General features: G+C 36.6%; 1 pseudogene and 1 gene segment (V, D, J or C); both read left to right on the top strand.

Annotated features, from left to right (window-relative positions):
- The first annotated feature begins 1,774 nt into the window (after positions 1-1,774).
- LOC134471334 (methionine adenosyltransferase 2 subunit beta-like) lies at positions 1,775-3,549 on the top strand (annotated as a pseudogene).
- A 10,371-nt stretch (positions 3,550-13,920) lies between these two features.
- On the top strand, positions 13,921-14,507 carry LOC100732936 (immunoglobulin kappa variable 1-6-like). The segment is given in 2 exon segments: positions 13,921-13,995; positions 14,122-14,507. Coding segments are annotated over 2 exon segments (441 nt in total).
- Positions 14,508-18,679: the final 4,172 nt, after the last annotated feature.

The raw sequence follows: 18,679 nt of genomic DNA, 5'->3' as shown, positions 1-18,679 counted from the left end.
ACAGGTGGTTTATCCAATCGATTGTTAGTGGCTGTTGTTTTAGCTATGGTTCTGATGTGACAAGATGTTTGTTCAAAAATTTGCTCATTTTAAGGAGATGCATGTATCTTGGTCTTTTTATTGGCTCTTTGGAGCTCAGTTTAAATTCTGGATTTCCTCAAATCTTTTAGAAAAGAGAAACCTTTAATGCCTCCCTTGATATTTAACTCCCACAATTCTAAGTATAACTGCTGATGTCAAGTATTAAATCATCTAATAACTTCCTTGGAATCCTGCTTTTTACAGTACATTTTATATAATTCACAGTTACATGTTAGTGATATAAAGGTAACACTTCCTATTAGCATCTGCTTACGTTTTCATCCTATCAAAATACCAAAATATCTCTTATTAAAGGCATGCAAGTTATATGTCTTTTTTTCATTTGATTTATTTTATTTTATTTTTTTAGTTTTATGATATTTTCATAAAATGAATTTATTTTAATTTTACTCTATTAATACAAATTGATTCATTGATATCTATATAAGTTCATATTTGCACCAGTAGAGGGAGAGATAAAAGCTTTCACATTTTGCCAAATACTTGTTACTCTGCGTCTCATTTCTTTAGGGCTTTCAATGAATAAAACCTATGTTATTTTTCTTACTATTTATTTCCAGTTACATACTAAGTTAAAAATAATACACAAGGAAATCTTAAGCATCCTCAACTCAACCTCCCTCATTGATGATATTTTGCAAAATTATAACATGGTGTAAAAACCCAGAAGCTGATTTTAATCTATTTCTTTAACTTTATATAGATTTCATAATTTATTCATGCACTTTTTATATCTGTGTATGGGTATGGGGTGTGTGTGAGAGATTTGTTGCTCTTTGAAAATATTAAAATATGTACCTTTGTCTTATCAAGATATATGCAACTGTTTCAGCATGACAAGACTCCCTGCTGTTCCTAATCAGTCACACCCTGTCCGGCTTCCATAAAATTTACCCCTGCAAGAAATACATGAAGGACCTCATGCAGTATGAACCATTTTGTGATTGGCTCATTTTGCTTAGTATAACTTCCTTGAGGTTCAACGACACTGCATATAAACAGTTTGCTCCTTTCTATTGCTGAGTAGTACATCGCGGCATCAGTGTAACACAATTGATTTTTACCTGTTTACTTGGGCACTGTTTGAGTATTATACCAGTTTTAGGTACTAAAGATAAAACTTAAATGGACCATTATGTGTAATTCTATGTGAATATAAGCGTCATTCCCTAAGGCACATGCCACAAACTTCTTTTGCTGAAATATTTTTAAAGTACATGTTCAATTATGAAAAATTCCGTACATTATTGTTTCTGATTAATATATCACGTTATACAATGTATGAGTAACCAGATTTCCTGACTCTTTATAAAAAGTGAATGATGTCACTATGCTTTCCAATTTTAGTCACTCTGCTAGGTATGTATACATTTAATATGTATTTTTCTAAAGTTTTGTTATATGTAATATTTTAAGATATCCATGACTTCTCTATGCCTAATTTCTTTGATTGGTTCTGTGTATACTTAACCTTGTTTGAATTAAGTTATTTTTGATGCTGGCAGTGACAGAGTGTGTTAATTTTTATATGTTAATTTTGAGCATTCTCTACAGTTGATGATATAGGCCTTGGGCTTTGGAGAGACAGGCAGAAGGCGACGGTGCTGCGGTTCGCAGCCATCCTTGTCCGCGGAAGTGCATCCAAGGCCGCGGTGATGTCATCAGCCGCGGCTACAAGACAGCAGGCATGGTTGGGCGGGAGAAAGAACTGTCCATCCACTTCATCCCGGGTGTTTCTGATTGGTAGAGGAGGAAGTGAATGTTCCCAGCATGCGAGTTCTGGTTACTGGTGCCACTGGGCTTCTTGGTAGAGCTGTGTACAAAGAATTTCAGCAGAACAACTGGCATACAGTTGGTTGTGGTTTTAGAAGAGCAAGGCCAAAATTTGAACAGGTTAATCTGTTGGATTCAGAAGCAGTTCGTCACATCATTCATGATTTTCAGCCTTATGTCATAGTACATTGTGCAGCAGAGAGAAGACCAAATGTCGTGGAGAATCAGCCAGATGCTGCTTCTCAGCTGAATGTGGATGCTTCTGGGAATTTAGCAAAGGAAGCAGCTGCAGTTGGGGCATTTCTCATCTACATTAGCTCAGATTATGTGCTTGACCGAACAAATCCACCTTATAGAGAGGAAGACATACCAGCTCCCCTAAATCTGTATGGCAAAACAAAATTGGAAGGAGAAAAGGCCGTCCTGGAGAATAATTTAGGAGCTGCTGTTTGAGAATTCCTGTTCTGTATGGGGAGGTTGAAAAGCTTGAAGAAAGTGCAGTCACTGTTATGTTTGATAAAGTGCAGTTCAGCAACAAGTCAGCAAACATGGACCACTGGCAGCAGAGGTTTCCCACCCACGTCAAGGACGTAGCCACTGTGTGTCAGCAACTGACAGAGAAGAGAATGCTGGATCCATCGATTAAGGGAACATTCCATTGGTCTGGCAACGAGCAGATGACAAAGTATGAAATGGCCTGTGCGATTGCAGATGCTTTCAACCTCCTCAGCAGTCATTTAAGACAAATTACTGACAGCCCTGTCTTAGGAGAACAACGTCCAAGAAATGCTCAGCTTGACTGTTCTAAATTGGAGACCCTGGGCATTGGTCAGCGAACGCCATTTCGAATTGGAATTAAAGAATCACTCTGGCCTTTCCTCATTGACAAGAGATGGAGGCAAACTGTTTTTCATTGGTTTATATACATTTGTGATTTTTTTTGTTTTAATGAAAAGTATGATACGTGGCACTTTTTAAAGAAAAAAGGAAATAGTTTTGTATGAGTACTCTTCAGTTTGTGACTCACTTTTTTCAGGTAAATGATGCTCTTGCACTAGTGAAGATGTGTAAGGAAGTTTAAAGGGCATAGATGCCTCATTTGCATTAATGATTTTTCTCTTTATCATTTTGTTCTGGTTTACTTTGAAGTTGGAATAAAATTAAGATTCTTAAATATCTGAGAGCCAGGATGAAACAGATCTGCTGTAACCTTATTTTGGATGAAATGCCTTGTTCACTACCATAACTTTCCTATTTTCAGAGTTTACTTGTTTACGCAGCTGTTGACTATTGTATGTTGATAGTTTTCAAGTGTGTGAAATTGTATAAAAATCATTGGTGTTCATTATTTGCTTGAGCTCAGATCAAATGTTTGAAGAAAGAATCTTTATTTTTGCAACTTAAGTACAATTTTTATGCTTGAGATACTTCAACATGTTATGTATAGCGGAACTCCTGCAGCCTGATACCCCTGCTTTTGTAGCAGTGTACGGTAAGCACTCAAGAGTGTGTATGTGTATTTTTTAATATAAATATATAACTGTCCTTTTCACTCCATGTTGCTAAGTGATATTTCATATGTGGTTGTACTAATAACGACCCTTGTAAGTCTTGACCACTCATGAATAATAAATACGTACCCTTGGCATGTAAAAAAAATTTAAAAAAAATAAAGTTGATGATACAGATTTTTGTTGAATGTAGGGTTTATATCGAGTGTTACTTAGTGTATAACCATCATTCTATTCACCTACTGAAATCTGTATCAGACCTAAATATTCTACTTTTGATGATGAATAAACTATTCAGTTTTCCTTTTGTAGTACTTTTGAAGACAGGTCTGTAAGCCATCTATTTATTTTCATGAAAAATAACATGCCTTTAACTACTTTAGTGCTATTATATATATATATATATATATATATATATATATATATATATATATATATATAATATCTTTGATACAAATTTGGAAATTAATTGGCTAAATATTATGCTACAGAAAGTTTTATTTAACTTTGTTAAATCTATTCCATCTATGTACTCCCTATTTAGATATTTTTGTGAATAACTGAGTAGTACTTTTATTTACTTTATTTTTCACATTTGCATTTATTTCCATTGTTGCTATATCTTTATTATAGTTGTTTTCTTTTTCTGTTTTCCTATGTGCAGTGATTTCCTCCTGTGGATTGTTTGATCAGAAAATTTGGTTCTTCTAATTGCAACAATTGACTTAGAGATCCTGTTTTATCATTAAATATTGATACAACTATAAGGCTATATATGTAGATTTATCTACATATCCTTTCTCTGTGTTTTTATATTGTGTTTTGGTTCTTATGGATTTCATTATTACTCTCCTTTACTTGAATAAATATTCTGTTAAGTAGAATCTCATTATTTTAATAAACATCTTACATTACTGTCAAAAAGGATTCTTAACCTAATTTGTTACTTTCATCATTTAACATGCAGCTGTAATTCTAAAGTTCCGTTTTCAAATTCTGCATGTAAACTATGAGAATGAAAGTCATTTTAGGTAATCATTCCCAGTCCACTGCAAAAAATTTAATTGTCTTGTCAAATTAAAATGTAAATATATAAAAAATCCTGCTTCTTGGAGTTCTAGTTTAGAATATTCAGCAAGTGGTGTTTGTGTTAACATGAGCTAAAACTAGAGAACTCAGAAACTGAGTATGTGACTGAGAGGAGAGATGAGAAAATATTTCAGTGATCTGGATTCCATCCCATTAGACAAAATAGTCATGGCTACCAGAATCAACATGGGACAATAACAGGAATGTCTGTGTGGAATGTGGAATCTAGACATCACAAAATGGGTTGGGAGGAGAGAGAGAGAGAGAGAGAGAGAGAGAGAGAGAGAGAGAGAGAGAGAGAGAATCAGAAATAGTACTAGTAAAACCTGTGGACTAAGGAGTATAGCTGTAGAAAAATTAATGAAAACATGGTAGTGGCTCACTAGGCTCCCATCTGAGTGTCAGAACAGCTGTGAAGATGAAATCCTGCATTGCTCATGTGAGCAGCTTTACTGCCTGACACTTCTGCACTGCATTCATGTCTGCTCTTTTGTAATTTGCATATTCCTCCCATACATTGTCTCCTCAAGGCTTCTGAAGCCATATAATGTGGGTTTTAGATTGCACTGGAAAGTGTCAGAGTCAAGGTCATGGGGATCCTACACTCAGCTCCTCAGTATCTTACTCCCCTGGATTTCTGGTAAAAGAAAGATTTATTCTTATTTAGGGCTTCAAATCCTTAGAATTTTCACCAAATATTACATATGTATAAGAAATGTTATTTTTTATGCTTTCCAAATATGTTGCGTTTAATTTATTTTCTGTTTCCTCCTAGCAGATTCCCTGGCAGAAATTATACTCACACAGTCTCCAGCATCCCTGTTGGTTGCTGTCAGAGACAAAAGCCAACATCACCTGCAGGGCAAGCACAGAGACTGATGATGATATGCACTGGTATCAGCAGAAATTCAGTGGTATCACTGAAATCAGTAGGAGAAGCTCCTAAGCTCCTTACTAAAATGGCTACCACTCGATTCTCTGGGATCCCCTCCCGGATCAGTGGCAGTGGATATGGAACATATTTTACCCTGAGAATTACTGATGTGCAGTCTGAGGACGCAGCACATTATTTTTGTCAGCAGGATGATAAGCAGGATGATAATTTGTGTCCCACAGTGATACACCCCATTACAAAAACCCCGTGAGTACCCTCATTGGGAAGCTTCAACTGTTCCCTAAGATGTTCAGCTCAGGACCTAGGCAATGTTTTACTGTTTGAGAGTTTTCTCCATACACAAGCACACTCACTTCCCCTTTCTGTGTTTTTGTTTTTCACAACCCTTCTCCTCCGTGCTTTTTCTGATGCATTTGAAACAGCAGAGACTAGAACAGATTTTGATACAGCAGAGGCTAGAACAGATCAAGCACACTGAGCAGCCTTATCAGTGATTGCCCCTGGAAAGCAGAGGCAAATTCCTATGGCTGAGTCACTATCTTCAGCCTGAGTCATTATTTGCACCTCCAAGGAGAGATTGGGTCAGGTCTAAGTGTCAGATAACAGTGTCAAATGTAGTTTTCCCATTCCCTCTAAGCATGCTCACTTGACAATGCTGAAGTGACCTGGAAACAGCAAAACACACATATAAAAATGTATCTAAAATGATTGCAGATTCCTCATTGTTCAGTTTTTCTTTATTTTTGCTTCATTTGCCTTTTATCTTTTTAGTTCTATTTCTTCTATTATGACAGTTAAAAGGTGCCATGTTTTCTCAGTAGATTTTCCTCCTTTTTGATGCATCTCAATTAAATTATGCCAAATTTAAAGGATTTCCCCTTACAATTGTGGCACATGCTAAGATTGTGTCTGTTTAATACACTTGTCACATGCCTCGATTTTATTTCAATTCAAAAATATATTTCTAAAACCTGTGAGGTTATGTAGACATAATGGAAAGTTTAAATTTCATTTTGAAAATCAGAAGGGTACAGAAGAAGTCTCATATCTGTGAACCATTTCCTCTCACAATCTGAGGATGCTATTGGGACCACACATGTGAAGCTCTCATTAGCCGTGACAGGACATAAGCAGTAGGCAGAATGAGAGGTGTTCACTGGGTCACTGAGCAACCAGACGTGATCCAAAGAAAGCTGAATTAAGCTCATCCTAATGCTTCTTCCTTAGTACAGTCTCAGTTAAACTCATTCAGAGTCACAGCCTCGTAATCAAGGCTCATTTGGGGGCACACACAAATAATATTATTTCCTTTTCAGTCTGGAGTTAGTAAGTAGTAATCATGAAGGTGGGTTAGTTTACTGTTATAAAGACTCTTTCTTTGTTCCCCTCCTTCACATTTCCTCTTTTTCTCATTTCTGGTCCCTTTCCTGTTCAGGGTCAGGCATAGTGTTTTGCACTAGTCCCCTAGAAAAGTCCAGCAGGTGCAAGGGATCAGCCTTTCCCAACCTCTATGGTTTAAACATGCACATGCCAAAGCCTAGCTGAATTCTGTTCCTGGGTAGAGACCTTCTACGCTGTAAAGAATTTCAATTGATGTTCAAATTTACAAAATAAGAAGTGGGAACAAAAGATAGGCCAATGCACATTCACTAAAAGGCCATTTTTCACTTTGAGATCTTTGCAACTTATATTCCTTTCTTTCCTAACTCCTGCATGTCATGTTCATCTTGATTTTTAGACTAATTTCTATTGTTTTTGAGGTCTGGTTTGTTGATGCTTCTGTATTGACAATACAGGTCTGGAAAGATTTATTAGGTCCTATTTAAAATACAAGTTTGTAATTTTAATGAACTATATGAAGAAATTTTAAGTTATGTTTTAAGATTTTATGATGAAAATGTTGGTCAGTCAAAACTTGCACATTAAATCATCACTAATATTTTGAAGATGAAAAACTGTAAAAAGGTAATTATCAAAACATAGCACAGCTGACAATGAACACTTGCCATATTTCAATGATAAATACATACAATTTCAGAAAATATTATTTAAAATTAAAGAAAATACATGATTATGGTATGGTATAAATTGATGATTTGAAATCAAAGAATGAAGTCTTGGTTTTCCTTAAGATAATGAGCTGTGTTTGAGAATGCTGTATATTTCAACACAACTAAAATTATGGTATATTAATCTCTAGTGCATTAGTTTTAGGAAATCATGGAAAAGATAGAAAATTCAAACTTTTCCATATAGAAGGTAATGCCAGTATTTTTTAAAATGATGCCAGACATGGTTGGAATCACATTAGCAAAATGGAAATCTCCAGCAAACATTTCGTTCCACAAATTTCAGGACAAAGTAAACAATAGAAAACTGAAAAATTAATAAGAAAACTTACTGTAAAATTTAGAAATCATTCAAATTTCTTCAGTAAAAGTGAAAAACAAAGTCAAAGGAGAGACACAGATAAAAAAAGAAAAGAAAGAAATGAAGGACATGATGCTTTTGGATTGCATGGAAAATGGCAGAACGCGTCAATCACGGGAGAACACAGAGAGGTGCTTCACCCACCTTCACTCAGCATCATTGTGAGAGGTGACAGAGCTGATAGATGGAACCAAGTTTCTATTTTCTCCTTTGTACCAAAAAGAGCATAGTGAATCTTACCTGAAATTTTAACTTGACTCTGACAATCTTAAAAACTAGTTCTCTACTATGTAACTCAGAACTCAGACAGGTAAAAGAAGCACAGCCCCAAACAGGTTTGTGTTTTCACACAAACCTGAACCAGTATGTAGTGTAGACACGTTATATCAATACCTCCTGCAGGAAAATGGATCATGTAACACAAGAAGCTGTGGAAACCAAAAGAGGCTGGGTTCAGACACTTTGGATAATGGATTTAAAAACAGCAATTTATCAGAGGCATTCAGGGGAAAAAAAACACTACAAAACCAGACCTATTTATTCCTCCCCCAAAAGACTTAAGAAAGCTTTTTCTTCACTTAGGCAGAGACCACATCTCAGGGCAGGCCTCGATATTTAGTAAAGCTGTCCTTTCATGAAATCAGATGGGCAAAGGAATGTTTATTTCAAGTTCTAAATTTTCAATATGGGAGTAACACACACACACACACACACACACACACGCACATGCACGCGCACGCACATGCACACACACACACACAAAGAAACAGGAAAAGTCTGATATAGTCAAGTTAAAATGAAAGCTTCATAAACTATCCCTGAAATCACAAACGTCTCCAGTTTATAAAATATCATCTTTCGTATAAATTCCTAAATAGTTGTAAAGAATGAAAACACCAAACAACTGAAACAAAGTCTAGAACAAAGTATATCCAATATCACTCATGAAAGAGAAAACATATTTTGAAAGAACAAAAGAGAAATTGGGAATTAAAAAATATAATAATTGAATTGGGAAATTCAAGACTGGGTTTCCACAGGCAAAAGAGAAGATGAGCCGGATTGAAAACAGTACTCTTTGAAATTAACTCAAGGAATAATCACAAAAACACTGAATAATAGTGAGAAGTGAGGAGATTCTAAGGTCTTACAGTTGTTTCAATTCAATATATATATATATATATATATATATATATATATATATATAACCCTCATAAGTCTCCTCAGAGGCAAGAGAAAGATCAAAGGTAACTCTAAGAGCAGAACAGGTTGTCTTCCTAATCTAAACTTGCTTGTTTGCAAGATGTGCCTTCCCCAGAGGATGTTTGCCTAATTTAAACTTGCTTGTCAGCCCAACCTTTACCTGAACCTTGCTCTTACCAAGAAATGCAACTGCCAGGTTCCTGTTCTGTAGTGCGCCATGAACCCAACCCGCCTGCATTGTGAGACCAGCAGATGTTTGCGTTTTTACAGAATAAAAACCCTGCCCTTTAGCTGTAAGGCGCTCAGTCTTCCATACTGGCTACTGGAGGCTGTGTCGCCAGCCCAGTGCTTTATTAATTTTTTTAAAATTTTATTTAAAAGGAAAAAGAGAAAAAAATAAAACAAAGCAGTGTAAGGGTACAATTAATACAGAACTACAAAAAAAAAAAACAGTAAGAAATCACCAGTTAATAGATTACAATTATCATCCTAGAGACAGTTGCTCACGTCACAGTATCAAAGCATACAAGTGGACATTCAATCAGTGAGACTGCAAACAGTTGTGTTCAATTATCCAATCAAAAACATTAATATGGGCATCTATTTAACACCCCTAAACACATTTGCAGTTGTATACTTTAGAGCACGTTTTTTTCCTCTTTTATACAACAAAATTTACATATTTTGGGTTTTATTACCCCTTAGTTCTTATTACTTTTTTTGGAAGAGAATAAAGTCAAATATGGCAAAACAAAGCTGTCAGTCAAAATCAAGGATAGACATAGCACATGATGTAAAAACAGAGTACAAGGTCATTGACAATGGTTGCCATAATGCCTCTTGCTTCCTTACAAAGAATTGTCTATCTCTTTAGGTATTATAAAGTTGAACAAAACAGCAGAGAACAAGACCAATAAAACCTAAACCTTGTAAACACTATAGGACTTCCAAAGAAGATAATAGTCAAACCAGAATGGGCATCAGAGTGAATCTTATTGCCTTCAAAGTAGTTGCCTATACCTTCAAAATTGATACTATCATACAGAATGGAACAGTCTCTTCAGTCAAAAAAGGATAGTGGGAGTATTACAGGACTTTAAATCAAGTTAATAGGAAATCAAATGAGTTACTATAACATATCCTGCCAATTTTTTTTTTATTTTTCCCCTTAATTAAAAAAATTATAAACAATAAATAAATAATTTTTTAATGAATAAGGAAGAGATTGAGATAAAAGAAGACATAACATCATAACAGTACAGGTCAAAGCATGACAGTTTCAGCAACCTAGTGCTTCACCACCAAATAACCCGGTTTAAAAGTAGTTACCATAGTGTCTTTTTCCTTGAAATACTTGAATATAACTTCATATACTATAGCTTCAAACATAACAAGTCAGTGTAAAACCATTCAAGTGGATGAAAGCATTGTAGGGTTTTTAGAACCAACTAACAGAAAATAAATAATGGTTTCTATATTATCTCTTTGCCAAAACAATTTCTGTTTATACTATCACATATAATAAAATCCAGCAAGATACATCATGATAAAACTAATGGAGACAGAAGAGCCATAGTTTCGTGGGGCTTCAAAACAAGATGATAGTAAATCAGCACTAGCTGTTATGATGACTTATTTTCTTCAAAATAGCTGTTCATTTCATCACAGGCAATAATATCAAGCAGTCCAGAATAAAGTCTTTCCAGTTAATAAGTGAAAACGTTATAAGGCTTCAAGGCCACATAATGGGGAATCATGATTACCACATAGTTTTATATATTTGAATCATTACTTACATTAGGGAAACCACTTGGTATTCACACATGCGGGATTGATTTATTTCACTTATGAGTATGGTCTCAAGCTGTGCCCATTTATTGATACATATCTCAATGTGATCCTTCTTTATAGCTGAGTAATACTCCATTGTATAGAAATACCACAACTTTTGTATCGATTCCTCAGGTGATGGACACTTGGGTTGTTTCCAAGATCGGGCGATTACAAAGTGTGCTGCTATAAACATAGGTGCACATAAATCACTGTGGTATGATGCTTTCAGTTCTTCGGGGAATATGTCTAGAAGTGGAATAGCTGGAACAAATGGAACTTCCAATCCCAGTTTTTTGAGAAATCTCAAGAATGACCTCCACAAAGGTTGTACCAGTCTACACTCCCACCAACAGTGTAGGAGAGTTCCTTTTTCCCCACAGCCTCTCCAGCATTTGTTGTTGTTGGTTTTCTTGATCCTGGTCATTATTTCAGAAGTCAGATGGAATCTCAGTGTGGTTTTAATTTGCATTTCTCTAATGACCAATGATGATGAACATTTTTTCATGTATTTATTTGCCATTTGTATTTCTTCATCTGAGAATTGTGTATTTATCTCAGACACCCATTTTTGGATTGCATATTTGAATTTTGGAGGTCTGAGTTTTTTTAATTCTTTATATGTTTTAGACAAAAGTCCCTTGTCTGAGGGGGAGTTCACTAAGATCTTTTCCCAGTTTGTGGATTTTCTTTTCACTATGCTGGAGATTTCTTTTGACATGCAGAAACTTTTTAATAAGAGGTGGTCCCAGTTCTTGATTCTGGGAAGTATTTCCCATGTGGTTTGAGTCCTGCTCATGAATTCTCTACCTAGCCCTATGTCTTCAAGGTTTCTACCCAATTTGTCTTCAAATGAATTTAGTGTTTCTGTTTTAACATTCAGATCTTTGATCCACTTAGATTTTAATTTAGTACATGGTGATAGGCATGGGTCTAGCTTTAGTTTTCGGTATGTATGTTGAACCATCCTTGCATTCCTGGGATGAATCCCACTTGGTCATGGTGTATAACCTTGATTATTTGCTGCCTCCTCTTTGCCAGTATTTTATTGAAGATTCTTGTGTCTGTGTTCATTAGGGAGACTGGTCGGTAGTTCTCTTTTTTAGTTGAATCTTTCTCAGGTTTTGGTACTAGAGTAATATTTTCTTCCAGGAATGACTTAGCAAGGATTGCTTCCCTTTCAATTGCGTTGAATAGTTTGAGGAGAGTCTGCATTAGGTCTTCTTTGTATTTCTTGTAGAATTCTGCAGTGTATCCATCTGGGCCTGGGCTCTTCTTTATACGTAAGGACTTAACTACATTTTCAATTTCATTAATAAAGGTTGGGTTATTCAACAGCTTTAGACTCTCTTGATCTAGCTTTGGTACTTCATTTGTTTCTAGGAATCTGTCTCTTTCTTCTGTGTTATCAAACCTTTGAGAGTAGAGGTTTTCGAAATAGGTGTTCACGATCTTCTGTATTTCTGTAGAGTCTGTAGTGATTTCACCTGCTTCATTTCTTATTGCATGAATTTGAGCTTTTTCTCCCATTTTTTAAATAAGGTTGGCTAGGGGCTTATGGATTCTATTTATTCTTTCAAAGAACCAACTCTTTGATTCGTTGATTCTTTGGGTTGTTTTCTTGGTCTCTATTGCGTTGATTTCTGCTCTAATTTTTGTAATTTCCTCCCTTCTTTTGGATTTGGGCTTGACTTGCTCTTGTTTTTCTATTTTTTTGAAGTGTAGCATCAGGTTATTTGTATTGGATCTGTTTTCCTAATGTGGGAACTCAGTGCAATAAATTTTCCTCTGAGGATAGCTTTCATTGCATCCCGGAGATTCCAGTAAGTTGTGTCTGTAATTTCATTTTCCTGTAAGTATTGTTTAATTTCTTCTTTAATTTTTCTCTGTGACCCACTGATTACTCAGTAGTGTGTAATTCAGTTTCCATGTGTTTGTGGAATTTTTCCAGTATCTTTTATCATTAATTTCTAATTTCAAAGTGCTATGATCTGATAACATGAAAGGGATGATTTCAACTCCTTTGCATTTGTTTAAATATGTTCTGTGAGCTAATATATTGTCTATTTTAGAGAATGACACATGTACTGCTGAGAAGAATGTGTATTCTGATGTTGTTGTGTGGAACATTCTGTATGTCTATCAAGTCCATTTGTTTACAGGTGTGATTCAGTTCTGTTATTTCTTTGCTAATTTTCTGTCTGATTGATCTGTCCCTTGGTGTCAAAGGCGTGTTAAGGTCTCCTGTTACAATTGTGTTACTGATAATTTGAGTTTTCATTTCTGTTAATATTTGTTTTATATAAATCGGTGCTTTGGAATTTGGTGTCAGAGAAGTAGGCAGAATTCAACAATATTCAAACAAGATTAAGTTGGAGTCCATTTAGTTTCTGTGAGTGAAAGAGACCTGTAGCTTTCGATGGTGGCATATATGAGTTATACCCTCAGAATGGAGAACATGGCCTAACAATCTCTATACATCTGTGGTACATTGTTTGATATTTGCAGAGATTGGCAATGGCTGAAAGATATGAAAGATGATGCTTTGTAAATAGGAGATATTTGTGAGTTCAGGTATAAAATTATCTTAGAATATATGTACCTAGACTCAATGGATATGCCTTTTAATTAGAGAAAGATAGAAAATATTTATTCTTGGGGCAGTGAAATAAGTATAGCAGAAATATGTTTTTCTCCTGATCTTAAAAATATTTGAAAATAAATTGACTTGAGATCTCTTCCCTCTAAGAATACTTGTTTGATACTCTAGAAAAAAATATTTTTTCTGAGACATCCCAATGAAGTTACAAAGTAGATTCATTCATATTAATCTGGCTGATTTCAAATATTCATAAATGCCCCTCAAGTGTCTTGTAACCTCATGGCTTCCAGTCACAGGCATGGTCTCTAGTACCCTAGTCTGATCAGTGCCATCTGGGGTCATTGAAGAGCTGTGTTGAGTCCTGAGATCAGCCAGCCCTGCAGCTGTGCATAGGCCTGCCCACTGCAGCTGATTTGCATGTGCTCAGAGTACAGCCCATTGATCTGAACATGCTTAACAGGCTGGGCATTTTCAGAGCAGGAGTTAGTTCTAGTCAAGACGCAGCATGAACATGGGGATTTGTGCTCAGCTTCTGGGGCTCCTGGTGCTCTGGATCCCAGGTAAGGAAGAAGAAAACTTTGAAGTCACACAGCAAATGGTGATCAGTGTTGATTGACCTTTCAAAAGAAATCATTTATATCATCATTCATCCTGTGTAAATTTTTTTTTTCTATTTCCAATATCAGGTACCAAATGTGATATCCAGATGACCCAGTCACCAGCTTTCCTGTCTGCATCTCTAGGAGACACAGTAACCATTAATTGCTGGGCCAGTCAGGACATAAGAAAGGATTTAGCATGGTATCAGCAGAAACCAGGGGAAGCTCCTAAACTCCTGATCTATGATGCAACCAATTTGCAATCTGGGATCCCATCAAGGTTCAGCGGCAGTGGATCTGGGACAGATTATTCTCTCACCATCAGAATACTGGAAACTGAAGATGTGGCAACTTATTACTGTTTTCAAGAAGACACTAGACCTCCCACAGTGATACAAGGCGTAACAAAAACCACCAAAGGAAGCAGAAGTGTGAGGATGGGCTGCCCCAGCTGCCCCTTCTGCCCCAGCTGATATCACTACTTTCTCAGAATGTTTCCTAGATGCAGTGGGGCATTCATAGTAACTGGAATGTTTTGCTAGAGAAAGCCAGAATGCTCCTCCGAACCTTGTATGTCTTTCTTCATTCCAGAACCAGAAATAGCAATGTATCTTGTGATATAAAGGAAAGAGCATTCTATTTAGGATTTCTAGGTTGTGGCATCTTTTGGAACTCACAGAGTAAAAAAGTAAACATGCAATTTTGACCAAAAAATTTGATTACAGACATGGTGATGCACACCTGTAACCCTAGCACTCGGGAGGCTGAGGCAGCAGGATTATCAGTAGTTCAAGGACAGCATAGACTTCATAGTGAGACCCTGTCTCAAAAACAAAACACAGAACACTTAGTGAATGCTTTCATTTGCAATAAAATGAAAGACGGATTGTCATTAATTAACCTCACACTACTCCCTCTTCCTTCAAATACATCTGTCTCATCACTATTACCCCATGATGAAGGGGTCCTAAAATCCTTTTCCATGAATGTTTTTAGTTTCCTTGTGGTGGCTGTTTTGAGATCTTGAATCAATTCAAAATGGTTGGCTTCACTGAAATTTTGATTTTAGAAAAGAGATGTTAATGATACTGCGCCATTTCTGGTGAATATGGTGAGTATGCACTGTAATGTTTGTATTTGGCAGAAATCCGTGTTAACTTTATGATTAAATACATAGAAGCAGCTACAAGTAGACACAAAGAACATCCAGAATGGGTTCATACAGTGGCAAGAATGATGGGGAAAAGGTGATTAAAGCAAAGGGGATTATTTTGAAGGTAATCTCATGACAATGTGTCTCTTTACTGCAATCATATTATAAAAAATTCTCCATCAGGCACTATTGATTATGATCAGACCTTGTGCTGCAAACACGAATTGTCTCAGTGCCAGGGATTATAAACCAAAGACACTTCACGTTAGCTGACTCTGAAAACTGGAGAGTCTCTGCTGCCTCCCCTGTACCAAGGGTTGGGAGTAGATGTCAGTGCCGTCACCTGTCGAAAGCACTTCTGCTGGTGATCCCCAGTCTTCTCATCCTACAGATTTAAATGAATATTAAAGACTCTTTCATTTTTGTCTCCTTCATCTTACAGGGTGGCCCCTACATGAGTAAGTCTAAAGCAAACCATACAAGGAAAGATGGTCCTGAGAAACAGACTTACAGAAGTAATAGTGATAGCAGGGAGTGAACAGGTAACAACGTACATTGTACAAGATAGCCAAGGGTCAGTATTTTCCAATTGGGTATGCTTGGATGTGCTTGACATATTGATGTGAAACTGGAAATACACCTAGAAACCTTCATTCACTCATACATTAACTGAATAGGAGAGAAAATGATATGCACAAATTTACACAGCAACAGTACACTGAGAATACTTCCCAGATAAAACAAAAGAGAAACAAAAAAATATTGAAAAATAAGTAAAAGAAAAAATGCAGAAAACAACCACAGAAACATAAGTAAACATCCTATTTTAAACTTTCTTTTTCCAAATACATAAATAATTTACTACTGAAAATTGCTACAGCGACCTCATTATCACCAAGAATATCCTTCAGAGCCCAAAGGGCAGACACCTCAGACTCTGAAACAATAGCAGTCATTTTAATAGGGTCCAGGAGACCTACAGAAGGTTTTAAACTCTACTTTTTATTTACAATGTTCTTGAATTGAAATTTGCATACCACACAACTCACAGACTTAGAGTAAGATTCAATATAGTTTTGCACATTGACAGGCTTGTACAACAGACAACAATCAAACATAGTCATTTTTGTTATTTCAAATCAAGACACTCTACTTGCTAACATTTATCTCCCAATCTTTCCCCACTAAATCTAGAGATTCCTTGAGCTATTTTCTAACTTCATAGATTTTGCTATTGTAGGAATTTATTTTTCAACAGAGGCCATGCTTAAAATGATAACAAAGACATTAATATATCCAAAGAAATTAAAATCCTGCAAGTGAACTCTCATACCTTACTCCATGAAACTGGAACCTGCTAGTCTACTACTCTGTTTTTTCTCTGTCCTCTTTCGTATTAAATATTTCCTGTAAGGCAGATCATTTGATGTATGACTTTTGCATCTTATTTATTGCACTTAACAATATGGTTTCAAGGCTCATCCATTTTTTTGCAAATGCCTCAAATTCATTTTTTCTTAACAACAGAGTAGTACTCCACTGTGTAGAGGTCATTTCAATCCTCTTTAGGCTGATTCCAAGATGAGCTATTATGAATAGTGCTGCTATGAACATGAGTGCACGTATGTCATTACCATAAGATGTTTTTTAACTCTTTTAAGGTGGACATTATACTTCACGTAAGTCATGACATGAAAATTAAAGGAATAGAGAAAAGATTAATAGGCAGTATTAGTACATAAAGAGTACATAAGAAGGAAGAGCAGCAATATGACATGGTAACAAATTCTAGATAAAATTTTTATAATTGATGGTCTGCAAGATGACCAACACATACTCAGCATGTGCTCCACTGTCCCCATGGTGTACACCAAAACTAATTAAGTTGAAACTCTACCTTAACTTCCACAGATATTATTGACTTAGCTACACAGAAGTAGAAAATAGCAAAGGGAGGTTAGTGCACTTGAGAAGGATCTCAGACTGTCATGCAGTGCACACCAGCCAATCATTTTAAGGGCCTGCCATGGCAATGTATAGACAATTTATTGGGAAACCTCTTGATTTGAATGAATCTGCTTTTAATGGGTGAAGATTTTTTTGTAACAGAGCAGCACTGCTGAAATTGCTTCCTTGAGACATAAAGACTGGACAGTGGATGGTGGGTATAGCTCAGTGGTGTATAGAAGTTTGCCTAGCAAACACAGGGCCTTTGATTCATTCAACACTTAAGTTGAAAAAGAAGTGAATGTAAGTATCTTCAGAAGGACAGTTTCATATGCAATAAAATCCAGAACTGGGGGATGTAACTAAGAGACTGGTGCCAGTACCCTGGGAGGTGCTACACTCAAACCTGCCTATTGTTCGTGTGCATCACATGAAGAATATTTGAAAATACACATTAAATTCCATTTAGCTCTGGATCAGAGACTGAAGTTTTCCACATTGTGAAGGACATAACAGCCTGAGTCTGGTTAGACTAAAAAGGCATGGAGTAAAAAGGTTCGCCCCCAAACAAGTTCCCTACATGAAAGACAGCTCCATGACCTGCCCTCAGGAAACAGTTTCAGGACATTGAGGCCCCAGAGCCAGGTCCTTCTATTCTAAGCTCTTGTTATATCCACACCTCTTGGCCCAAGGAATGTCACTCTTAAGTCAGTCTTTCAAAGAATAAGGTTGCTAAAAAGCCACTGGGGAAGATCATTAAGCAGTGCACAGTTTGTCTGGAAAAAGACATTCAGATTGACTCCTTATCTCAACCAGGTGTGCAGAAGTAGTAACTGAGGTGACTAGGCACACTGAGGAAGAGAGAGGTGGACCGGAGCTTCTGTAACTTGTGCCACACAGCATCTGGTGAGTTCTCAGGATAATTTGACACAAAGGGATCACATTTTGTGAATACAAAGGGAAATTCTAAACCCACATTGAGCTGACAGCTGTCCTGACATGAACACCTGGGTAACAGCCTCAGACAGGCTGCTCTACTGGAGGGAAGAGGAGGAAAAATCTCTGCAGTTGGATCCCAGGTTACCCATCAACAATGGTCTTGCATACTGCACTTAGCCATTATCAAGGCCTGTGTCAGAGCTCTGGGTGAAATCTGTCTCAGGTCTACCCAACAAGGATTCTGATATTGAGAGTCCCTTCTGTGACTGCGTGATATAACCTAGGCACATGACCTTTTTCTCCAGCATCTTCTCCTCTTCTCTTTGCAACTTTCAAACTTCAGGTTTTGAACTAAAGCCTGTTATGGAGTGGTTATTGCTGCAAGGCTGCCAAAAATTCACCCAAAAGATGGGGTGCTACTGCCACCCTGTGGTAGTGGTTCTTTGGTTCTGTGTTCACCTCCCAGAAGCCTACCAGCTCTCACAAAGAGCATCAAACTCTATCCCCAGAACTTTTGACTTTAATTTAACATAAAAGTCACTTCCTTGGTGGGCATCACATACATATTACAGGTGACTCCAATTTTGTGAATCCAGAATAACAATT

This window comes from Cavia porcellus, unplaced genomic scaffold (genome assembly GCF_034190915.1).
Source record: "Cavia porcellus strain 051 isolate PalLab524CR breed Dunkin Hartley unplaced genomic scaffold, mCavPor4.1 scaffold_18, whole genome shotgun sequence".
Taxonomy (NCBI): Eukaryota; Metazoa; Chordata; class Mammalia; order Rodentia; family Caviidae; genus Cavia; species Cavia porcellus.
This window is presented reverse-complemented; position numbering and strand designations above follow the sequence as displayed.